Source organism: Harpia harpyja, chromosome 18 (assembly GCF_026419915.1).
Source record: "Harpia harpyja isolate bHarHar1 chromosome 18, bHarHar1 primary haplotype, whole genome shotgun sequence".
In the NCBI taxonomy this organism is placed as follows: Eukaryota; Metazoa; Chordata; class Aves; order Accipitriformes; family Accipitridae; genus Harpia; species Harpia harpyja.
In genome coordinates, this window is record NC_068957.1 from 6,546,005 (window position 1) to 6,572,068 (window position 26,064).

The following is a 26,064-nucleotide window of genomic DNA, read 5'->3' on the forward strand; positions in this document are numbered from 1 at the left end:
GCTGTTTTAACTTTTTTGAACTCATAACAATTTCTCTACTTCTGTGGGCATGCAGGTAGGTTTTGGGAGAGTCCTAGATTATAATTTAATGATTGAAATCTTTCATCAACTTTTATTTCTCATTATCTTTATTTGGCAAGACTGCCTTTGCCTAGTGATCAGGAACTAAATGCCAGACAGGAAAACGTCATGAAGTCACACTAATCAATTATGATTTGATCTGCTTTCCACAGCTTTTATTTTGCAGGTAACAAACACTTGTAGCTTTGTTCAGTCTCTTCCCACATCTCAGTGAAGGACTAGAGATGGGGCTTAGTGAACATTAATCTTGCACTATTGTATGTTGAGCTGACTTTGAAAGATGCTTTTAAGCATGCATGGGTGATGTAGTTGAAATTTGAACTTCAATATATTATTTTTACTGCAACTTTCTTTAATTCTGTAGAGATCTCAGACTAATGAGTCATGTAATAGATGACCAAGTACTTAAGCAGAATGTGAAATGATACAAGGTGGGGACATAAAATAAAGATCTGTGACAAGCTGAACACATTTATTACACAAGAAGATATTGAAAATGAAGAAGTAACTACACAAGATATTAATCATTGACTGAATTCCAATCACTTGAACTTTACCAAGTAACAGATTTTAATTTTGGGGTGGGGAATTCTGTTTGGTGGATTTGGGGATTTTTTGATAAAAAGTGTTTATGGCACATCTAGTCACCAACACTATTATGTAAACATTCTGGATTAGTACTTATAATAAGGCACTAAGGGATAGTGTCCCAATTTTAATGAGATTAGTCATTGAGTATTGGAGCAGTAAGCAGCACTAAAATTAATAGAAATACCTGGGAGTTGTTCTACTTAGCACTGCAAAGCCAATGCCTGGATGAAAGGCATTAAACACTTACCTACCCTGCCCTTCTGAAATCACTGGGCTTTAGACATGTAAATAGATTTGACTTTGCAAGCTTAAATTGACAGAAGCAGTGAGAGGCTGAGACGATGAAGTTACCACATTTTTGCTGAGCTACAGTGTCTCCTAGTCAGTATACTAAGAAAAGTGTCTTAGATTAACATCCGATTTCAATTACCTTATATTTGTGACCAACTCAGAGCATTCACACAGGACAGCCCTGGTGGAAACATAAACTAAGTAACTTTTGTGAAAATAGTAAGTCCCTCCAATGATGGAACTCAGCCTCAGAAGTGATTTACAACATTTGGAAGCCCAAACACTAAATCCAAAGATTTAAGCATCTAAGGTCCTGCAGTGTCTGCTTTTTGACTCTTGGGTCCAGACCAGACTCTAGAACTAGAAGATAGATGCACACACTGTGCAAGCTATGTGTACAGTCAATGCCTCAAGAAATTAAAAACTGCACACTGAGTAGAGAGTACTTGAATGCAGTGCAGTGACCTCAAAGTAAGTACGTACCAGGGAAACGTAGAAGATTGGAGTAAATTCTAAATCCCATGCATAACAATACCTTATACACAGCTGTACAAAGAACCTTTTTCACTCAGACCCATGGCCATGAACTAGCAACACAAATGAAAGCTTAAATTAAAAATCAGTTCTTCAGTGTAGTTTTATTCATTTTGCTTGAAATTACTAAGGAAACACTACTAAAAAAATCATGGTTTTGAAAACATGTTCGCCCCAGTAGCTTCCATCCTGAAATAATCAGTCTTGTTGCTCACCATCTGCAGCAATACTTTCTAAAGTAAATAAAGCTGTAAGAACAACTGCTCAGATTAAACCTTTACATTTGTCAAATGACAGTAGCCCATTTAAGGCCTGCTCCTGCTCAGCTAAAAGATTCCTGTTACCTTCAGTAGGATGCACACCAAATTCCTAATACAGCCTTTTGTGAAAACAAGACCCCCTCATCACAGGTAATGATCAATACTATTTATTCAGCAATCTTTACTATTCTATAAATTCCTAAGACCTTTTCAACCCTTCCATACAAATCCAAAAGGAGAGCAGAATGGGGTGAGATGTTTCATTAGTAATATATAACATAAGAAGTAGACAAACCAAGGTGATTTGCAGCCTTGAATCATTGTCCTGTATGCACCATAGAACAAGCAAAAAAGTAATCTCATGCCATTTTTGATTCAGCAAAATTATTCCTTATTTCCCTCTTCAGTAGCCTTAGCTACCTATGATTTCAGAAGTCTGGAAATCTTGTAGAACGTTTAAGGTAAACTTTTTGGACAGCAAGTTTTCCTAACTTTCATCCAACCTTCATCGGAACACGTAAGTCATACACTTTTCTGCAAACCATTGTCAGCAGTATGACCCCAGTCATCATGTCTCAGACTGGAAGCAGGACATTTTCATTCACAGTCAGTAGTTAAAAATGCTGTTTGCTCCAACTCTACTGTTATGCATCTAAAGAGAACAACACTCAAGTGCAAGTACTGAAGTCATGTTCCAGCTGACAAAGAACTGCTGGATATTTTGCCGCTAGTAGTTAGACAGTAATGAAGTAAAGATGACAAATATCACAAAGCAACAGACTGCAAATCACTTGAATCATATTTTGAGTGGTGTATTATGGTAACCTATAAATAACTAATTGCATAAAATTGCTTTAGTAGTTTCTAGATGGCAGCTTTAATTAAAAGCACTGGAGACATTTAGATGTTTAGAAATGGATGGCATGTAATTTGCCCTTTTACCAACCATAAAATGGTAATTAACCAATTTGATTCACTTCTTCCTATTAAAAGTTTTATGAGAGTCGCAAGTTCCTTCTAAATACAGTTTTTCTTCAGCAGAAGGTGACATTCTCTTTTATTGGTCCTCACCAATAGTTTTAGGTTTTCTTTTACAAATTCTTCAGAAGTTCAATTAGAAGTTTTCAATGTAAAATGCTCATTTGCAAAGTTTTTAGCTAAGCAAAAAGTAGAATTTCCAGAAGTGGGCAACATATAGCTCTAGCTGATGTTTACTCATGTGTTTTAAAAGGATTTGTTCTCAGAAAGTGTCTCTTAGAATGCAAGTGCAGGCTATGATGGGGGCGGGGTGGGGGGGGAGAGAAAATAAAAGATCTTAACAGGGAATTTACTGTATTACTTTTAATCCATATTTTTAGCACTATAAGCTTAGCTCCATTAACATTGAAATGCCAAAATTTCTGGACTGAAAGATCATATGTATAATAATCATATGTATTTTGAACGTATATCTATGAGAACTACACAGAAAAGTGATCAGTTTGCTTTCAAAGTGTTATTTGCATTTGTAATCATGTACATATGTACACTAAGGCAGATCTGTCAAGGGAAGTAACCCTTTAATCAAAATTAGTCCTGAGAGCATATAAGATGAGAGGTTATAGTCAGCCTTCTGTGTTTATCATGGTTGTACCCAGCCCATGTACTAAGTACTATTTTGTGCAGAAAACAGTTATAAAGAGCAAAACTTTTTCTGCGAAGTCTTTCTGGTGATGATACTTAGGAGCCATGTGCAATTGCACTAGCAGCCATTCATTTTTAATGTTAGTTAACAGAATTTAAATGGTACTGATTAAAAGACCTCTGAGTGTTATAAATATTGTTTCAAGATGTCTGCACATAAATCTACTGGAGACAGATGTTCATAAGAGCTACTGTTTTACATTCAGGTACAAAATCTAGTCCTATGTAAGACAGCCCCAGTGACTAAACATGACTAAAAGCAATCCTTCAGTACAAGCATGTTACTCAGAAAAAGAGATTGTGCTCAGCCCTGAGGTAAAGAACAAGACTAAATCCTTGCACAAGTTTATTTTGTCCTTACTCAGACATCAGTGTTTAATGAGGAATCTCATATCCAAGCAAGGTTAAGTCTGTCATTTGTGCAATAGGTCACATTGGCACACAAAGACAGCATCAGTTGAGCATACAGTTTAGTGCTACAGTTCCTTAAAAAAACAGAACCAGACTGAGAGCCTAATACAAACTACATCTCATTCACTGTACAAAGATAACTAAAAATGACCTTTTTTTACTCACTTATGGAGTGAGCAGTGTTCCTACTTGCATTCAGTGCAATTCATTACACTCAGCATGTGCGTGTTTCCTCTCCGAGTTCCTCGGTGATTAAAGCACAATTGAAGTGCTGCGTGTGATTTGATTCTGCATTACACTGTACATCAGAAAAGGATTAAAAATAAGCTCTTGGAGTACAGATTATGTGAAGCATCATGCAAGATGTGACAGGAGCATTAATGAATCCAACTCTAATAGTGAATAAATTGGGACGATTTAGCCACAAATCTGTATTTTGTTTTCCAATGGATGCCTTATGTAGGGTATTTGTCAACAAGACAAATGCATAAGTAATGTTTTTCAACTAGGTAAAGTCATGTTGGTTTAGTATACAGGAGTAAGCACTGGAAGCAGTAGTTCACTGTTGAATGCATGTACACTGGTACTTGAAGAAACTGGCTTATTAGGAAGTACCAGGAATTTATTATCTTTAGTACAAATACTGAAGACATGGGCTTGTTTATGCCATCACACTGGCATATATACTTCCCTTGCAGGTAGATTACCTTTCTGCAATGGCTGGAGAGCAAAATGTACACTATTAACATTAAAGGATCTTTGGTTTTCTTATATAGTCAGTGTTTGAAATCCATTCAGCAACACAGCTGAGTAGCTTTATTTCATTGCAGCATAATTTTTGATTTTTATATAATGGATGGTTTGCAGCCAACACAGCCATCTGTTCACAGGGAAATTGTGTAAAACAGAAGATGCGCTTGCCCTAGTGATAGATCCTGGCCTTGTGTTATCCATGGCATGGATCCGATCCAGGGCCGCACTACCCAGGTGAGAGGCATAGCTCCTTGCTTACCATGCAGAACCACCCCTCTGCAAAGGCAGACTAAGACACAGCACATGTGCTGTAGTTCCCACCCACATCAGGTTTCTCATTTGAGTCTGTGAACCACACTGGAAAGCAAATCAAATCCCGTCTAATATTGCTCCATAGTGCAATATCAGTAAGGTTAAAAACACGCCCAACAATCATAGCTGCATGCACACCACAACAATCACATATGGTGGTCCTTGCTCCTCACACCTTCCCTGCCACAGCAGTCCAGCATGGCTTTTTCTTCTCAAAAGGAGTCTTGAAGAGACTCTCAAGAAAGTAGTAGGAGGCTGGGGCTGAAGAGACTTTTGTATCCAACGTTCACACATCCCTGAAGAAAAAACCCTAAAACAATTTCCTAGCAGCTTTTCCATTTACTAATAATCCCTTAGCATGCTTCAGCTTTACAGCATAAAGGTGATCAGAGCAGGACAGAGCCCAGGCAGGAGCCCCTGAGCATCCCAGCAAGAACAGCAGCAGGTGCCTCAGAGACCAGCTCCACCTGCTCTGTGGCCCCAAACTGCAGTAGCAGAGTCACCACAACCCTTCTCATTTTCTGAAGAGAAAATTTATCCCTGTACAAACTAAACTGCAGATCACAACTCAGGCCTTTGGGAACTGTTGTCATGAAAACCTCTGCAGCCCTCTAGATGCACTGCAGAAGGTGCAGTGTGGTTTGCTCTGTTGGCTTCTGCCATGTGCATTCCCTCAGAATAACATTTGGAAAAACCTCATCAGATTTACATATTAATTGTTTAGATGGTCATTAATAAACAGGCTGGGTGTCTTTCTGCTATGGTTGTGGTTTTAGGGTAAATGTTTTAGCAGCTCAGTTGTATCAAAAGAGACTTTACAGCTTGCTTTGCACACCTAGCCTTTGTTTCTGAAGGGGTGGCAGGCCCTTAGCTCCAGCCCTGCAGGCACCCCTAATTCTGGCCTTTTGCACGCACGGGTCTCTTCAGTGCAAAGTCTGTTTAGCATGCATGAGGGACAGAGGTGCCATCCCTTACCGAAAACTGGAACACACAGGTCACCCCCCCCAACACCAAAACAAACCCTTTGCTTCTCCGATGCACTCTTTACCTCAGCTCACCTCCAAACCTTCAGCCTTTCAGATTTCTAATTGGACTTCTCAGAAGCAGACGACAGCCATGAGCTTGCCAGTCGTTCTGTAGTTTCCAAAAGCACTGTTACTCTCTAATTAAAGAATAAAGATCCTCTGAAGGAGCCAGTACCAAGGAGGTATGATCTGTGAGGTCACAGGCCCACAAGGAGTCAGGCCCTAAGATGTCTGCTTTTCCTTTAGCCTTTTTATAACCTCCCAGATTTCCCCCAGCTGACCCCTCCAGGCCCCCCAGGTGATTTCAGTCTCCCAGGTGACACCTGTCACTGAATTGGACATTTCGGTGATCAGCCGTTTCACATAACGAAGCGATGTAGCCTAACCCTGTACCCTGCGGCACTTCAGCACTCCGTGGGCATTTTTTGTCCTGGATGGAGAAGGTGACAGGATGGTGAATACCCCTCTTCTAACGGCAGTTCATGGCCAGATGAATGCGCTTGAACTGACAATTTAAAGAATTCCTGTCAACTACCAACACTGTGCCGACAGATAGCCTGAAAGCTGGATGTAGTAGGAGCGCTAGCTGCTAAAGTTAACTGCTGTGGCCTTTGGATTTTTTTTGTGACGATACCCTCAGACCTTCGCCAGGTGCCTAAACGTCGCCTGTGGTGAAGAGGCACCTCCGGACGGGAACGGGGCGGTGGGGACGTGATGGCAGGCCGTACCCGCGCCCCGTCCCCCTGCGAGGCCTTCGCAGCCTCGCTCAGGGCCTCCCTCCCGGCCAGAGTAAGGGCTGGAAACCCTCAGGCCGAGGAGGTCAGCCTGCTCTGGCGGAGGGGAACGTCGAGCCCTCGCTAACCTCCTGGCCGTGACAGGACAACTGGTGGGGACATTGTTCCCGCTTTCTCTTAGAAGAGAAGTGGTCACGGGCAGTTTGTCTTGGGACCCTGCCACTGTGTTAACACCGTAAGAGAAAGTGTATTACACTCAAATGGGTATGTAACTCAAACTCAGTCCCCAGGTATTTCTACCTGCCGGGTACAGGTTTATTTAGGGGCCTGGGGAGACTGTCCTCCCTTCTCCCAGCCCCGTGGAAGATGCATGTTCCCCATTAGGGCCGTCTGGTCCTGCCCCTGCCCCCCAGACTGCTTACTCTCCCTTGCCCCCAGCTACAACTGCGCCTATATATTTAAAGAAATTAAATTAAGTATAAGGAAATGGGGCTGGGAGGTGAAGGAGTTCAGTTTCAGGGGTTTTTTTATTTTTTAATGGCGTGTGGAATTGCTGTGTGAGATCCTAAACTGGTGTGCAGACAAGTGTTTTGTAAACTCAGAGTACATGCAGCCTTCAGTTATGCTAAATGCAGGGGACGAAATCAAGAACCATATAAGCCACTGTCCAAACCATCTGTTCAAGTCCTCTGCCTTTCATTTCAGTGTAGCAGAACATAAATTCATTATTAAAATAGCTTGGCTGTGCACAGCAGCTGCTATAATTGCAAAGTTATGCAACTTTAAATGGGAAATTACGAAGTAGTTTAAAGCAAGAAATTGAGCGGTTTTGGTAGCAAGGATTTCACAAACCTAACATGAATAGAAGTGCATTTCTAGCTGTATTTTCAACATGTCAGGGAAAAAAGATCTTACAGTTCATGCAATACAGAAAAGTCTAACGAATGCAGGAAGAACTGGTGAGAAAGTGTTAGACTGGGACAGAACAAGGCTGGGCGTGAGTTGTGACATGGCTGTACCACACACTGCTGGTGGGAGACAGCAAGCCAGCCCTTCCTCACTTTCCCCGCTGAAATACAGAGGACCATGACCTTTCCTTTGCACAGCCCTCGCGCATTTGTTTCAGGGTCCATCTCTCCTGTGCAGTGCAGTGCAGTGCTATTGCAGATCCAGAAGTAGGAGAACTGCACTACCTCCTGCTGAAGCCCACTGTTGTCATGAGGCTGGTTCCAGTACATGATCTTCGTCTTGGGCAACACTGCACTGCAATACATTCTGCAGCACAGATACTCCCTCTGCCTGCTAAGCAGAGCCTGGTTTGCACCATTTGTATGTATAGCCCGTATCACAACAAAAGTCTCATTTTCTGTGGATGCTTCTTCCTTGCTCAGACACTCTGATAATTCAGACGGTACAGTACTAAAAAAAAAAAATTGCCTCTGCATGAGAATTGAGAAAGTGAAAATGAAGAAAAATCAACTGTAAGATAAGTTTTTAGAAAAGCTAGTCTTGTCCCACTTTGTGATGGACATGAAGTAAAGTTATTGAAGAGCCTAATTCTATGTTTATAGAATTACATTACAATCAAAGCCTCTGCTGTTTTGTTCTGTTTCTTCCTCATATCTTCCCTCTTTCTCTGTAAGTAAAGACAGTCTGATATATGGGTATGATCTTTCCATATACAGTTTGTATAAGCCTCAAATAAGTAATGGGTAGAAAAAAAAAAAAAGTCATACTTCTTTTAATCAGCAGACTCTCGGAGTCTAAGAGGAGAGAAAACATTTTAAGCTCATACTTTTTAATCTAGATGATGTCAGTACTAACACTGTTTTTTACCCTTTCCCTTCATCCAGGTATCACTGTAGATAAGCATGGATTTATTTACTTTGTTGACGGTACCATGATTCGGAAAATTGATGAGAACGGTGTGATCACAACAATAATAGGTTCAAACGGCCTCACATCCACCCAGCCATTGAGCTGTGACTCTGGAATGGACATCACTCAGGTAGACACCTGGTTTTCATGTGTTGTCACTTTCCTACACATTGTGGAGACAGATAACTTAGTTTCTTGTACAAGGATTGTATATCAGAATATGCTGCATGAATCAGGTAATTCTGGACTGCACAGTATGGAGTGGATCTTCCATTCACATGATTATTTTAAGGTGTACCATATAAATGCAAAACTATACACTTGATTTTTTTCTAGGAGATGGCATATGAATGCGTAGAGGGACTTATATAAAGAATACATACTACTTTAGAAAGTCACTTGCTACTCTGAGATGATAGCTCTTCAGAAGTTTAGAGTGCTTTCCTTTAGTCCAGCAGACTGATTTGCTTGAACTACTAAATGGAAAAAATTCTGTTTACATCTAAGTCTGTTCTAAATCATGGAGGAGCATTACAGTAAGTAATTACACAACAGCAGTATCACAGTGAAGCTAGTGCATTTCAATACATTTCTCAAAGTGCTTTTCAGTTCTTATTTCAAGACCAGTGTAAAAGAAATACAACTAAAAGACACTTATCTCTAGTTTATGCTAAAAAAAAAAAAATATAGATAAACATGAAGAAACATAAATGGTACTCTTGCCTAGTCTGTGAGCCACACTTAGGGATAGCACAAGGAAGGGATTGGCCTCTGCCAATAAATACTTGAATTAATCAGCTTCAAAATGGGAGAAAAGCTGTACTTGAAAAAATCTTGAGGCATTCAGGTAACATACTAAAATTATATTATGGACTGTGTAAGCTAATAACCAGGATCCAGTTAATTTTGCATTTCATTTCTCCCTGCCCTTTCTTCAGTCCTTCAGAATTGGAAAATCACAGTTAAGATACACTGTATTGATAAGAGCTTGCTCCTCATTTCTAAGTAGACTTTGAGTACTAGCAGGTGGCTATGATCTTGTATTCACATACACGAAGAATGTGGGGTCAATGTTTTGGGTAGTTCTTATCAAATTTCAGAGGGACAAGCAATGGAATCTAATGCTGTTGTCACAGAAGCACTTGGGGATTTTATTACTAGAGCCAAAACAGAAAAATGTGTCTGTGTTCCATTTCACATGTCACTGCGCACTAAATATTTGCAAATGTGGGGAGGGGAACCTCAGTTTCCTCAGGGGAACCTCCCTGTTCCCAGTTCTGGGATAGACAGGCTTTTGTATTCTCTGTGGTCCAGTAGACACATAATTGTTCCATGTAAAGCAGAACAGGGTCAACTGGCTTAGTTGTGCTAAACCCAAGCTTAAACTAGCCTAGTAATTGTCTTAAGATCTTATGGCTTGTGGGCATCTTGGCTTCTGCTCTGGCACCTCTTCTTACAGGAAAGCCAGTCCTGCAGGTGATGAGCAGGAACCCACTACAGCAGGCAGTGCTCCCCAGCTGGAGGCACTGACTCTCCCCTCTATTGCTACATACCAGCTGGCAGGAGCGATGCTTTGTGGAACTTAAAGCTGCCTGAAGCACATTTGCTTGCTTCTTGGATAGATATAACAACTGCCTGGGGCATTAATAACCAGATTAAATATCTCTGAGGTGCAGGGAAGGGTGCCAGGTGCAACGTCTGCTCCCTGCCTTCTCTTTGTGATCTGCATCTCAGGCTTTACAAATAGTTGTTTTACTGGCTATACAATGCGTGGCTGTGTATTTGTGTTGAAATTTTTGCTCATTTTGCTCAGTAACCAAATGTCTCACTAAATCTGAAATGGTGAGTTTTGATTGTTTTCAATTCCTTTAAAAAAATGCAAATACCCTTTAGCAAAGAAGTTGCAGCAGGGGGTCTGGCAAATGCAGAAATAAAATTATTTTATTTTTTAAATCAAAATGAAATTCAAGAGGTAAACTTTTGGGGGTGAAATCAAATATGCCGAATTTGTAAGGAGATTTAAATAGTCCTAAAATCCTATTTTTTTGGTAGGTTGGCTACTTGCCAGAAACAGGTTTAGTTTACCTTACTCTACAACGTAGTTCCAATACCATGGAGAAAGGGCTTCTACAAAATCTTAGATAAGAAAAAGCATGTTATAGAGCAAATTCTTCTTCATACTGCTCTCAGGACATCAGCATACAGCTAGGGTAGGGCCTTCATTTCATATGAACAGAAATAACCTTTTTTTCCATGAACAATCCCAGTGCTTCCATGCTGCAGCACCTACATGAAACTATTGCTGCACATTTTTCAAAATTTTGCAAATGTTTCAGCATTCTGGGAAATCAAGGTACGTTCTTACCACATAGACTGAGATAATCTTCAGATAAGTTGTGCATGCATGCCAGTAAATATTCTAAACAACATAATAAATGATGGCATAGTAAAGTGTCCCTAAAAAGTGGCCAGTCTCATTTTGTAAGCCTAACTATAGTAACACTTTCTGTATAATTTTCTGTCACTGATAGGTGAAGTCACATTGTTGACAATCTGCAGTAGAGATGTACGTATAGCTTTTGGAAGCATTTCTTGTTTGGAGGATTTGTTTTGTGGGGGTTTAAGTGAATCTACGTATTGAAATTTTTCACAAAATCCATACTTTTGAGGTTTTTCACATACTCAGTAAAACATAGACATGAAATAAATGCTGAGAATGTATGTTCTGAAAAGTAACTGTATCAAATTTGCTCAATAGTCTTCTTCCAAAATTGTTGCTGATAACCAGAAAAGCCTGTGAAATAATCACATCCCCTTGAAGTCAAGCATGTTAATCTGAAATTATATCAATGAAAATAAGGGAATGATATTTTGACTTAGTCAGAAACAATTGTATATCCTTGCAAGACTGCTGAGTTTATTCCAGAATGGCATAAACATAAATGAAAAATGAATTTGGCCCATCTCCACTTAAATTGGTTTTTGGCTAAATTACAAATGGCATTTACATCAAGAGAATGTGGGTTGCTCACAAATTGCGTGTTTAGAGGGACTTACGAAATACATTAATAAAATCAATTCTCAAAGCTAAATTTGTTCTGACAATAAACCTACGGCTTGCTCAAAATCAGTATTTCTTGGTTTACCGAAGTACAAAAATATACTCTTGAAGTAAATACATAGAGTAACTGGCCATTGCAAAAACTACCATAAATGACAAGCCTACACTTTAAGGCATTCACTTTAATAAATGAGTTGATTATGAAAGGGTTTAATCATTTATTCCAATATCAGTTTTGATGGAAACACTTCTTATTAATCATTCTGTGTTTGTTATTCACCACCTTCTCATTCTTAAGCATAGTATTCTGCATTCATACCACGGGGAGGGAAGGACAGCTGGGGTTGAAAAGATTATGTGTTGTGGCAAATAAACCACCAAGCTCTGACTAATGACTTTGATCTCATACTTCACTATGAGGATGTTAATCTGAATTTAGAAGGAAAAGGACATTCGGTTGAGGTGTTTATATGGTATGCCAGCATTCTCAGTACTATTTCAGCATGTACAAAACTTGGATGACTTTTCTTCTCAGCACAGATGATTTTAGTGTTCTTCAATCAGTTAATAAGGAGCAAATCTAAAGAAAATGGCTCTTCAGAGCTAGGTTTATGAATATATATGTGAATATACTCAACATTCACCATTGGTGCCAGGATTTCAACAGACACCTACATTAAAATCAGTTTTTCCCATATCTTTCATTCTGATAGAGCTGGTCATATTTTTTTGAAAATGCTGCCTCTGAAACCCGGAATGCTAGAACGTGAACAAGAGCTAAATTTTAAAGGCAAAACATTTTTCAAGAATGTCAAAAGGTGGTGTTGGTCTTCATTTGTTCTGTATTTTTTAATATTCACCTCACTAATCAACAGCACCCAGAATCTGAATGCTGGACTTTTCACATGAGTGCCCCTGCTGCTCGGTCCTTGGCTTCTTCTAGATCTGGCTCCCATTCTTCATTTGCTCTTTGGAAGCTGTTTTGTTGTCGGTTAATTAAATGAATAATAAACCCATGTTGAATCTTATACTTTTGCATCTGAGCTGGAGGCCCCATGGATTGAGCTAACTGATCCCCCAGCTGCACAGTCTACTGAATATCTCCTTCTGTCAAATTGAAGCCCAGCTGAAGAGGACAGAATTACCTGCTACATCTCCTACCTCTCCCATACCCTTTGGCCAGGAAGACTGTTGTAGGTACTCTAAATCAGGGACATAAGCTTTGATCTAAAGTACTCCTACTGACTTCTCAAGTTGCTGCACTGCTAACTGCTCTCCAAACTTGCACCAGCAGTGGGCTGGCTGGGGGAACCACCCCGCAGCAGGACCTGCAGCAGGGCCTCCTGACCACAAGCAGCAACAGGAGTGCTAAGGGAGGAGACCGGAATGGACGGTGAAAGGAAAAGAGAGAGGATCATCCTTCTGTTTCACCGCCTGATGAATTTGGGCTTGATCCTGGTCTGGACCAGAGGCATCTCTAGGTTGCTCTTTTTCTCAAATGTGCACACTCTCCTAGTGTTTGCTGCATCCCTAGGGTATACAGAAATTTTTTAGCCTGGTTATTGATAACAAATGAGAGAACATTGTGTGGGTATGTCTGTCTGTCTGTCTGTCAGTATTCTTTTCCTCACAGTAAATCAAAATCTTGGGCCAATTTCACACAAATTGGTAGAGGAACACCAGCCTTCTCAGCAATTAAATTCCTACATGTTCCATAAAAAATATTAATCCAGTTGGAGGAGAGAGACCTAAAGTGCCCTTTCAAAAGGATATATTGCAGCATGAGCTTTCTTTTATTAAACTCCAGAGATTCCACTCAGGATCTAATAAATGCCCCATTCACAGGAAAAGCTTCATTTGGTGTTTGGATCTTATTAAACTCCCAAGTCAGTCAGCCATGAGACGGAAGTCCTTAGGAAACCAGACTTCATTAGATCCAGCGTTCATAGAAGTTATATTGATGTTGTGGGAGGTTTTGTGTGAAAGTAAAAACACTTCAGCTCAGCTTGAGCGATAAGCTTCACTGCTCTTCTGCCTCCATTGCTGTGGTGAAAGCTGAGGAGAGAATTAGCAGATATTTCTACCATCTTGTAATTTCATCCTCTATCTTTCCTCCCGTGAGAAATATGTGGGCTGAATTTCCACCACTCTCAACCTCAAGTCATTTATATCTGTGCGAGTGGTAGCAGTTAGCAGTTGGGAACTGTTTAAACCAATCTCGAGCACAGTCGCTGCAAATATAGAGACCAAACATTTGCAAGGCAACAGAAAATTAATCCCAAGAGCTTTCTCTTAGCCTGTAACCATGGCCTTGTTCTAGTGCTGATGTCAGTCCACTAGGCATGAGTCTGTGCCAAAATAATAGCTCCGGCCTGATTGATGGTGTTAATAACTGTCACTGCTGTGTTCCAAAATGAAAGGTCTGGTTTGAAGACTTTTTCTTGACATTTGCACTTCATCAGCCTTTGTTCAGCAGTTCTCCACATGAGGGAACCATCTATATTGTGTTGCTTCACATAAACTTCAGTGACACTGCAAAATGTTTTGCTCTCTTCTAAAAATGTGACAGTGTTACTTACGTAGGCAATATGCTTGCATAGGTCAAATTAAAAGGCAGATTTCTAGAACAGGGTTTAAAGGCGACCCACACATGGCAAGAATGCTGTGTCCTGGACAGCCTACTTTGAATGATGGAGGAGAGGGGAGAGAGCAATACATAATGCTGTTGATGACCTACTTGAAATAGTCAAGTGAGAGACAGAATGCTGGAAAGCAGGAGTAAAGATGAGCAGAATTGCTTGAAAATGTAGTATATATCTCAAAAATGCGAACACTGACATTGCTCCCGCAGTCACAAGTGCTGCAGGCGCTCCCCACCAGCATCTGCACAGGCACAATATGCTTCAGTGGCATTGTGGAAGCCTTTTGAGCAGAACAAAAAGCTCCCAGGACATGGTGACCTCACTTGAAAGCATCAGTGAGGGTCTGCTCATCGGAGCAAGCACAGCCTGAACAGAACTTTAGCTGGGTACGTTTGGAGGAAGGAAAGGAAAATGTGAAAGACAAAAATATGATCTGATGAACGGGTGAGAAAGGGGGAGCGAGCAGCCAGCATAAAAACCAAATTGATTCTAGGCTGAAGTACTTTTAAGCCAGGTTGAGAGTAGGATATCACAAAGCAACAGGAGGATTACATGGAGCAAATTAATTAATTAGTATCGCAGGTCAGAGGAATGCACACTATCCCTTTAGGTGCTTCTTTACATACCCGACAGTATATACTGCATTCTTGTAAAAGCAGAAAGCACAAAAGGCTTTCTCATTGGCTTTTTTTTAACACTTAACACAGTATTATTAACATAATATTCTAATTGTGTTAGAGAGCTGCATGCCATCAAAAAGGAACAGCTATCTTTTCACTGTAACAAAGTATTGCAAAACTACACCTGCTCTTGATTTACTTTTAGTCCTCTACCTGTGCAAGGCTTTTGATACACTGTTCTAGTTATGTGTAATTAATGCATCATAAATATTCCAAATCTCTGAACTGTGTTTTTCAGTGCTTCGCAGAAACATGTTTTATGTGTATTCGTGAAATTGCTGAACAAAAAGCACACAAAGCTGAAATGACAATTTATAGGCCCTTTAATTTTTATGTGTGGTCTTCCCTTACAGAAGACTTCCAGAGCTTTTTTCTTTTTCGAAAAGATCTTTATTATTATTTTTTCTAATTTTTGCTGCATGAAGGAGCCCAGAAAAGCTGTTATTTTTTTCCAGTATAAAGTCATCTTATTCTCTAGTTCTTTTTAATCTGCTGCTTCATTTTACGTTCTTTCTTCTCTGGCTTTGCTGGAGTACCAGAGAAGCAAACTAGAATAGAAGTTGTGGCCCTAGCAAAATCAGCAACTGTTTTGCCACTGATTTCAGTGGAACTGGGGCTTCTCACTGGGTGGTTTTCCGAGCTTAACTGAAAGGGTAGGGAGTAGCAAGTGTGTAGCAAGGAGCAACTGTATCCTAAGAGAATGTATTTGCTTCTGAAAAACAGACCAAAACAGGTAGAGGACAGAGCCTTTACACAGGCATTTTCAAACCTTTTTAAAAATGAACACACACACACACCCCCAATTAATTAAGTGTTAGTCTTTGGAAGCCATAAGCCTATACAAAATAATTCCAGCCATAATAGCATATGCAGGAGCAAGCAGTCACTACTATCCATACTTTGAAGTAAAACCAAGCTGAAAGCCTTTTTAAAAAAAGGTTCTTCGGGTAGCAGATAAAATAATCTTTTCAAGGGGTAGAGGAGAGGTTAAGTAGCCTCTCTTTAGCAGGAACTGAGAGAAAAAGAGGCTCATAGGATTAGGACCTCAGGTGGAAAAAAGTCTGTGAGAGCTCATGAATCAAACTTGTAGGTGTATAATGTGATTTTTAGAATATCAAACAGAAAGTAGGGTGGTTTCATCACAGCTAATTTATATTCTAATCAAATTATTCTATCACTGAATTTGAAATATTAGTCATAGAAGCAAGATAGCATGCGATGAAGTCACACTGCAATTTCTTCCTTAAAGCCCAAGTGCTCTTTTTGTATTGGTCACCTGCAAAACAGCAATTTATTTCAATTATCTGCCATAAATAATGCATTACCACTGAGTAAAAGACTGTGTACATTTTAATCAACGCTTCCAACGATTGCATCCTTTTCTTTGATTGTTGAGGCAGGGAGCATTAGACACTTGATGGTGAAGTGAAGGACACCTGACAGACCTCTGTTCATGACTTTTCTCTTCCTTTCTGCTATACAGAGCCAGATTTAAATTGGGTTTTTAATCATTTGTTTCTAATGAGAAATTGCAAGAAGGAAGAAAGTTCTGTAGGAATTGGATGGCTGGCAAGAAGGTAGCAGCAGCTCAGCCCCGAGTCTAGGAGCTCTCAGGTCTGAAATCCTGACTAACAGAAACCTCCATGCTCACCAAATGCCGCCTGCGTGTGCCCTGTACATACCCACCCAGCAATTCCAACTCATCCAAGCTGCCTTGCCACCGCGAGGCTTCTTCCAGCTCACCCACCGTCCTTGCACGGCCGAGGTCCTAGCCCACTGCCCAGCTCTTCAAACACCCGATCCTCTTTTAGCTCTCCAGGGAATGGGTTCCCAGCTGGCTCCTTTTGAGGCTCTCCTGTCAGTCTTTGCCAAGCAACCAGCTTACCTGGTTGCTTCACTTTTTATTCCTTATGCACAAGTAGCCTTTGATTATCTCTCTCATTTAAATATGGTTTCAGTACCGTGGAGTCTAGTTGATGAGTTATTTGTAGCAAAGGCGTTGTATCTGCTGTGCTGAATTATGCTGCTGAAAATGTTTAGCGCAGCTTTGCCAGACTGGTGGGAGGCTGCAGTGGGCTGAGATGTGTTGGTTACTACATCTGACTTTTTTCATCTGTTGAGGAGACATAGTGGACAAATGTATGCATATATACACACACATAATATATACCTATATATGCATATGTAACTATGTCTGTATACATATATGTATATGTGGTTTCTACATACACCGCAGAGCTACCGTAAGTAATCAGATAGTGAAAGCTGGTCCCTGGCATCCTGGAGTCGAAGCCCCAAGAAGGTCTGCTGAGAAGGGAAGGTAGATGTTGATGGGAGTGTGCAGAGGCAGGCCCAGCAGACAATGCCTCTCCTTTTCTTTTAATCCAGTTGTTCATCCATATTCACTAATTACAAGGCCTGCCTGTGATTTAAGAAATATCTGCTTTGATGGAGGCAACTCCTACATTAGCCATTTTTTTTAAAGATTTTCAAGGCTGTTACTTTGTGTATGTTGCTCTCGTCCTCTCACCAACCAACCCTTCACCCACCTATGGGGTAAAGGATCTCCCACAAACGTAACAGGGTTTTTGTGTTATAAAGTGAATAACAGTAATAATTGACCTTTAAGTGGAGCTGTCTTTACTGCCTCTATTCCAAGCCTTTCAGATTGCCTAGTGTATTTTGGTTTGGGTATTTGGAAATGTTGCACAGCATTAGGGGGAGGGAGACCAAATGGGCTGGCAGAAGTCTGGAGTTTGAGTACAGGGCAGGTTTGAGGCCAGCAGTCACCAGAGGTGGTGGTGTCCATCCTGCAGAGATGTCACACACTGCTGGGATAGAAATTGTTGCATTGACTAGGTCAGAGGAAGATTGTCCTCCATCTTAGAGGAGTGAGAACTGGTCTTTGGACGCGGTCTGTCTTCACAACAGCACAGGTCAGGAGAAAGCTTACAGAAATAAAGGCATCAAACCAGTGTAAGTGAAAAAAGTGATATAGGCATTTATTCTATCATCAGCTCACTGAAATTTTACATAGCTGCAAACTGCTGCATTTGAAAGCTGTAAAATAAAGTTGTGCGTATGGTTGCATGACCGAAAGCATTGCACCACAATAACCAGTGGAAGGGGGGTCAAAAAAGCCAGCACAGCAATACTTCTGGCCTGCAAATTGCTCCAGGTGCTAAGGGGAACCTGAAAGTCTGCAAATCCTGTCAAAACAACACTGTAATAATAACAGCTTACAAAGGTCAGGACTTTGAAGCATGTCAGCATGAGGGGACTCTAGAGGGTGTTGTTACCTTGCTGTCTGGGTACTTCTTGGGTCTCAAAGCTGGTTATAAACAAAGACTGAAAAGGTTTTAGTGCCAAGAAGTGTTGCTTTGGAGGTATTAGTGATATCTCTGGTATTATTATTAGGACTAAGTTTGCCCTGAGTTATTCTTACAAGCTGCTGAAGTCAAATGAAAGTAAGCTGTGACAACCACAGAAAGTAACGTGGCAGGAGCTGCAGCCTGGGCAGTGACAGCTAAGAATGCCTGATTTCTCCTCTTCATGATACCATGTTTGCTTCAGCATCTTTTCTACCCTTGTTTGTGCCAAGGGAAAAAAAAAAAATGAAAAGGCACTGTGTCAGGGGAGGAAAAAAAATGCAAATGTCAAGACACAAATTGGTTGTATCCATTTGTCGCATGCCATACAGAGGTTACATTTATAGCTGTGCATTATGAAGTTTAGGCCACAGAGAGATGCAAACAGAATGATAGAGAGCACCATTTCATGCAGTATGTTACTCTGACAATAACACTCAGATTTACAAACAAATTAGCTAAAAATGTCTGAAGGACATTCAGCTTTTACAAACTGGGCCTCATCTCCTGCTGATAGGTTCCTTTGGGATGGGTATGGCATGCAAAATGATACACTGCCTTGGAGAATAAATTTATGAAGTTTAGCAATGTAGGTCACATTGCAGGAAAATCGTAAATGTCTGAACATCACTCAATAGCCATTCAATCAACTGCTCAAAGCAAAATAGGAAACTGAACAGCGTTTAGCTGTCTCTGGTGAGAAGTGGGGAAAGTCATGATACGATGTAAAACCTTTTAGGTCCTCTATCCATATGTATTTCTTTTTTCTTCTATTTTTCTTGCCAGTTCAGAGTTATATTTCTGTGTCCATATCGATAGTGACAACAAAACCAATGTGTTTTTTGCTGTTACTACCATGAACTATAAGCATATTGGGTGGCTCATGAAAGGTATGCCAAAACTTTGGGGAATCAGGAGAGGTCAAATGGTTGAAACTTGGTATAAGTAGCCTAGTCCTAAGGAACTCATTTCATTGTGTAATGATTTTTGTATGCTCCTATCCAGCCAGAAGGATTTATAACTTGTGCTATGCTCTTTGCTTCAGCCTTTTTGGATTTGGTTTGAAGGAATAAAGAAAAGAAGAGGTTTTAAAAGGACATTTCCAGATCTAGCACTGTCTAGAGATTCCTGTTGCTTTCTAGATCTAGGAATGGCTAAAAGCCTGAGATCCATACTTTGCTAGAGATGTCAAGAGCCTTTCTGAATACATCTAGCACCTTTGTACATCTGGGGCCTTTCTAGATTTAGAGCTTTTTGGAGCAGGGGAGGGGGAAGGAGGGACGACACATCCATAGCTTCTGGAGCATGTCTAGAGACTCACTAGATCTTTTTCCTGGGATGGTTTGGAAGCCTTTTAGAGATTTTTCTCAGAGCCTGCCTAGCACTTCTCTGAAGTCCTTCTGCAGCCCTTTCTAGCTCAGCAGGCTCTTCTAGATCCAGCACCCTTATGGGCTCTTTCTGAATATAAAACTTTCCCGAGACCCCATGTAGGGTCTCCTGCACGTCCCCATCTCCCACCTCTTTTTTTGTTTGTTTTGCAAGAGGCTTTGTAGAGCTTTCCTGAGCCCCTCTAGGTCTGGAGCATTTCTATGCCTTTCTAGATCTAGAGCTCAGCTACTGAAAATCAAAAAATTCAGCTATGTGACTAGGAACCTGTTGGAAACCTAATTTCAGATGCACTTTAAAAATCTTTGTCTAGAGCCTTTTTGGAAGGCAAGAAAACCAAGTGCCTCTCCTTTTACATCCAGGTTGTATCCATCCCAGGCTTGAGATACGTTATTTAGTTGAGCGGTCTTTCTTGATTTTTGCTTAAAAAAACATTAGTCCTAAACTGTATCCTTGTAAGCTTTTCTGGCACAATCTGATAATGCATATCCAAATATGCATCACAGCAGTAACCAGTGCCCTTAGCTGACAGAAATTTAAAGCAGAGTGCCTGCTTACAGTCTCGGACCAGAATCAAACACTCTCCAGTGCGTTTTCTTGCGAGTATATAATCAATGTAAATACTCACATAGAAGGATTGCTGTATGGAATGCAGCTGTCTTGTTTGTTCTGCAAAATGCAAGACGCCTATTTTTTTTATTAGCTCTTTGAAGTCACAGCAGTATGTGTTTGCTTTCAATGCAGCATGACAGCTAGTTAGATTACATTCATTTTGCTCAGTTGAAATATCTATTGTGTAAATACTTGTGAAAAATGAGTTGCAGAAAATCATGTCGTGATAGCAATTAATCTTGTGCTAATTTCGGTAAAAGGACTCAAATTACTTCGGTTGCTTTTTCTGCCTAGAATTTTTTATATCCATGTGAAAAAAATATGTATAATTTAAAGATAAAAATCAAACTTTTTAATAGTTGCTTTGCTTTAACTCTCTGCTACAGTTTAGTAAAGAATTAGTTCACTCTTACATGGATTAAAAAAAGCTATTACTCTTGAATTGTGTATCGTTGTAGGAATTTGCCGTAGAAGATGCCCTGCCGTAAACGTGAATTGCAGAATATCTATTTTCCCCATCCTTCTTTCTTTCACTTGCAGAAGTTGTGTTTGTGAGTTTAATGGTGTAACTCTTAAGGGAAAGCATAAACCACAGAAGTGAGTTTGCATTTTCTTGTGAAAGCTGTAGAGTTAGGATTTGTTCTGATCCTTGCAGGATGTGTTTTGCAGCCCTGATCTGGCTGAGGAGGCGGCTGTGGCTCCCACACGCCCAACTGGAAGCCTCCTGGCAGTGGCTCCTCATCCTTCGCTTCCCCTGGTCTCACTTTCTGCCCAGCCCTGGGGTCAAAGGAACACTGCCTTGAGGAGCAGTGCTGTTGTCAGAGGTCGTGATCCTGGAGAGACAGACAGTTTCCTGGGCACAAATCTGTAGGAAGTTTTAATTTTAAGAATTTAATTTTAATTTTAATTTTGAGTTTGATTCAGGATTCGGGGCAGAGTCAGAGTATTTGGGTGATATATTCACAGTGGCTGGTGTTGCTCAAAGGCAGGGGCTTTTGCTTTTTTCACTTTTTTCAGTTTTGGAAATACCATTTCTATGTATCCGCTCTTCCTCTCAGTTTTCAGGCCAGATGCTTTTATGAACCTCAGTAGTTATTGGAAGCAAAAGACACCGTAATGTACTAGCTCTAGCCTCTCACTGTTCTCATACAGCTTTTAATTACTGTCTCAATAAAAGCTTTTCAAGATCTTCCTCCCACCTTTTCTGCATTGGCAACATACTGGCTTTCTGTATCGAGAACTTCTGAGCCCAAAAGGGAAAGATGAGGCCAAGACTAGTGAGAGATTTATTAAGATTTATGCAACCTTACTTTTGTGCTGTCTTGCCTGACAAGCACTGGGACCTGGAAACGCAAGTTAGAAAGTGAGGCAAAATGGAAACAGTCCTGTTGTTAGCTAGATTTCCACCTGGTCCCTCTCCCTCCTTTTGGCCATGCAAATTAACAGTATGTTTGGAGGACATCTATTCCCACTCCAGCACTGGAGACGCGTTTGGGTTAGATTCAAATTCATGGTCTATTTTGAGATATTTTAATTGAGGAGTCTAAGATTCCTCCTCTCAGAGGCACCAGTCTGCTCAAAATACTTTGTAAATTCCTTCTGGGCATTTAACAAAGTATATCTTTTATAGCCTGTATAAACCATGGGTACCATGTTTAAACAGACTTAAATGGCTTAGGAATCTAAGTCCCATTGATTTTCATAGTCAATGGGCTTATGTGATTCTGGATAATATTCCCTCTATTATTAAATAAAGACAGTGTGAAACCTGTCTCCATAGAAATCAACTTTTTCTATCGATTTAGTAGACCCAAGATACGGTCTTCAAAGTTGTGAAGCAGAAAAAAATCATAAAAAAGAAAGAAATTATGAAACAAGAAGAGAGCTGGAAGGTGAGAGCACAGCGAATCTTGTTGCAAGTGAAGTGAAGACAAGCAGTGAAAACTGTTGAAGTGGTGCCTTGCCTTCACGTTCCTGCGCTGGGTCCCTCATCCACTGGAAATAATTGACGGCAAAGGCACATTGGCGGGGAGACTACCCAAGCCGTGATCCTGGAGAAGTGGAAGCCTCAGACCTCTGAGCTGCATCGGAAAATGTGCCACAGCTGCTTTCTCAGCCCAGGGTAGAAAACAGCGGTCGTTAGGCTGCAAAACTCATTTATTTGGGTTTTTCACTGGGGAACGATGAATGCAGAGAGAGCAACATTTGTGAAGTTTAGAGCAGGGACTGCTACAGCTGAACTATATAATTCTGAATTTTATAATATGCAGCATCAGGAGCATGAGAAACAAAGGCTCCTCCAGCGTGGGAGGAGGCTGTAATCCCACCGCAGGGAAGGGTTCCCTGGTGTCAGACCGCAGGAGCTGAATTGTGTCTCTGTGTGCCATTAAGAAAGAAGCTAAGCTGCTGAGAGGACCTGACAGTGTCAGTGTCAACAAACGAAAGAGCCCAGAAGTGAGAGCACACTGACAGAAAATGATGAAAAAATATCCATGGTTGTCAACTGTGAGAAAATAGAGAAAAATATATGTAGTGAGACATCCTGTAAAAAGTTCAGGGAAGCAGAACCAGTCTCCTTCTGCCTTGTAAACTACACACTCACTCCTAATGGACCACCTGTGTGAGTCCTTCCTCGGAGCCATTTCTCTCCCAGAAGGAAGGAGAAAGAAGGGTTTGAGCAGGAAGAGAGAAAAACACTATTTAGAAGGACATTGTGGTGAGTAAAAGGGTTTGGCCTGGAAACAACAGCTGAAGTGAGTATAAATAAGAGAAGATGAGCAACCTGGTCTAGTGGAAGGTGTCCCTACCCATGGCAGGGGGATTGGAACTAGATGATCTTTAAGGTCCCTTCCAACCCAAACCATTCTAGGGTTCTGTGAAAAAAGGAAGTTAGAAGCAAAAGAGAAATGCGGAAGAGGCTATGATCAGTTCTGCAAATGCATATCGTAGAGCTGAATAAAGGGAAAGGTAGCATAAACAGAAGTGCTTGAAGCTAAGCGGTACAGATAGGAAGTAATCCATCAGTCAGGACTATCAGAAAAATTTTGGCATGAATTTCATGCTACTACATGAAATTGAATCAAAATATACAAGCAATGCATGGCAAGAAATCAAAGCAATGGTGAAGCCTTTTTAGGGATTTATGCAGCTTCTTTTAATCCATGATAAATGAAACTTATCCCAGTGAAATTTACCCCCGCAACCAAACAGTTAATCTCTTGAAACTGGCATCTGAAGACAGGGATAGATTTTTCTCTCTTTACTTTTCTTACTTTGATATGAACGGTTGAATTTGATCTGATTTGTTTAAAATAGTACCAAAAATGCCACAGCCATAAAATGTCAGGCAAAATGTGCAGAAAGTTTTAGCCATATGGTCAAAACAAAAAGTGAAACAGTATTCTTCACAAACTAACACTTAAATGTGTGTACATGTGCGGGCGTGTATGTTTAAGAAGTATGTGAGTGCAGGGTCCCCTATCAGTGCTACTTTGCAAAAAATCTCATGTTATTTATTTAGTTGTAAAGCTTAGCTGTGGGAAAAATATTTAAATATTTCAAAACCAAATAGGTAGGTAGATAGATAGTTATACAAGCACATGTATATTTTGCAAGAAAGAAACAAACACAAAAAATACCATTTGGGTCTGAGAGCTATTTAACTACCTAAATGTAGATCTCCCAGTGAAAATTCATTTAAACTGAAGCCACCTTAGTGCACTTTGTGTTTTCCAGAACACTTGACATGAAAAGATGTATTAGAAAGCCAGACCAGTAGGTGTTAATTTTGCACCTCTCAAACGAGAGATTGATTATTAGATATAGCTGGAGCCTTTATGTTGACAGTTAAATGCTGAATTCCCAGAAAAGCTGACATGTTAATACTTATATGCAAAAGGTCTCATTGCTCAAGGGTTCACTTGTTTCAGCAGTGATTTCCATTGCATATACTCAGTCTTCCGTGAACCTAACCAGAATTGTCACCTGAAAATTTCAGTCTGTGAAGAGTGTGAGGTACTGACTACTACTGAACAAACCTTGTCTGTTTGTTTATAATGGGATAATCAGCAATGCCATTTCTGTACACTGCTCAAAAAAAGAACCCATTAAATTCAGAAAAAACACTTGCAGTTGGCCCAATTTTGAGTTATAAGAAAAATATACATATATGGGAGAGGACTTTTTACAGTGGCTTGTGAAGTACTGCTTCAAATTAAAAAGTATATTAACTGATTTAATATTCTAATCCTAACTGAGGTTTTGTCTGGAAAAACCTTTTAATAGGCACAGTCGTATCAGATGAGAATTAAAGTGCTTCTCTGTAATATGTTTATTGGCTTTGAATGAAGCACAACTGATGGTTTGGTCACAGAAACCTGCCAGAGAGCAGCTTGCTTTAAAAGAAAAGAAACAACCGGTGACTTTTCAAGATAACAGTGAACCTGAGGGTGCAGTTACACTTCAGCTTAAGCTGATTTAGGTGATTAGTTTTTAGCCAGCAAACCATCCTGAACCTGCTCTCTGTAGGAGCACATAAACACTGGCCTTGCTGCTGGGGGCTGCACTGGGAGAAGGGATGGGATGGGACTGCAGCAGCCCCAGCTTGCACCAGTTTAAGATGCCATGAAGCCTCATCCTGACAAGAACAGTGCAGATTTTTTCTAAATCTGTGAAATTCTTCCAAAGATTAGGAATGCTCAGGGGTTTGGGCTTGTGTGTATGTTTGATTTTAATTGGGCTATTTCACCTTTTTTTCCCCTCCAGTTGCACTAGCGTAAGCTTGCTGTGAGCAGCAGCTGGTTTTTATGCTGCAATCTCCAGACAGGTACATGCTAGCTTTAATATTTCGCCTGGGATTAAACCATTAATACATCCATGACCACTTTAAACCCAGGAAGGAGAAGCTGTAGCCATACCTTCTGTTAGCTTTGCAGAGCAGCGAGCTAGGCAATAGTTCTGGTGTAGTAATCAAAATTGTTTAGATGTTCCCAACTAAAATTTTATTTATTTTTACCATAATGCAGCTAGATTTACAGATGTGATCGGTATGAAAGCAAATGTGCTTGCAGTTAACAGCTGTTAAGACTAAGCTTTAGGCACATTGCTGCAAGTGAAATGGACAGCTGCATAAAAGTTTATTCTACCTCAATAAACCAAATCAGCCTTAAATCAACAAGAGAGTAAGTTGTTTTGGCCCAAACCAGTCCCTGTTTATCTGCAAGACACCAGGCATAGCTTCACAGTGGGAGGAATTCAAATTATTCACTGGGCAAAGGCAGTGTGGCTGGTCCACAAAGGAAAACCAGCTATTATGACATGGCAGGTGCTATGCAGAGTCATTATGGCAAAAACAGATAGTTTCAGCCCAAAGTTTTTATCACTAATAATCTAGTTACGGTTAATCAAAGATTATTTTTACAGCAGAGCGATCTATGAAGGAGGCCATTAAAGTTGAAGGTGTCTGTTCCCCATCAAATGTTCTGCATTAAAGGTACATTGCAAATATGTTTTTTTCCAAGTTTCCTGAAGATAGCCTTGTAGAGATTTTTATGCTAACAAAAGAGTTGTATTTGGTGTACCAGTGAACTCCCAGTTGAAGCACTGTGTAAACCAGCCCTAGAGCAGCAGGTGAAATCCGGGCAGTTTCACACACGCGCAGAAATCAGCACCTTTTGGGAGGAATCTGTTTCCAACTGTTTCACCACATTTATCATCCTTTGGAAGGACTCTACCACCTGGTTCAGAAGAGATCTTGAACCCAA

At 40.4% G+C, this 26,064-nt stretch overlaps 1 protein-coding gene across 3 annotated transcripts in view; it reads left to right on the plus strand.

The window, feature by feature from the left end:
- The window catches only part of TENM1 (teneurin transmembrane protein 1), a 346,769-nt gene that overhangs the window by 291,539 nt on the left and 29,166 nt on the right, over positions 1-26,064 (plus strand). For all 3 annotated transcript variants that reach the window (XM_052813749.1, XM_052813752.1, XM_052813750.1), the window contains one exon: positions 8,529-8,683. In XM_052813749.1, coding sequence (XP_052669709.1) covers positions 8,529-8,683 — 155 coding nt within the window. The remainder of the gene's footprint in view (positions 1-8,528; positions 8,684-26,064) is intronic.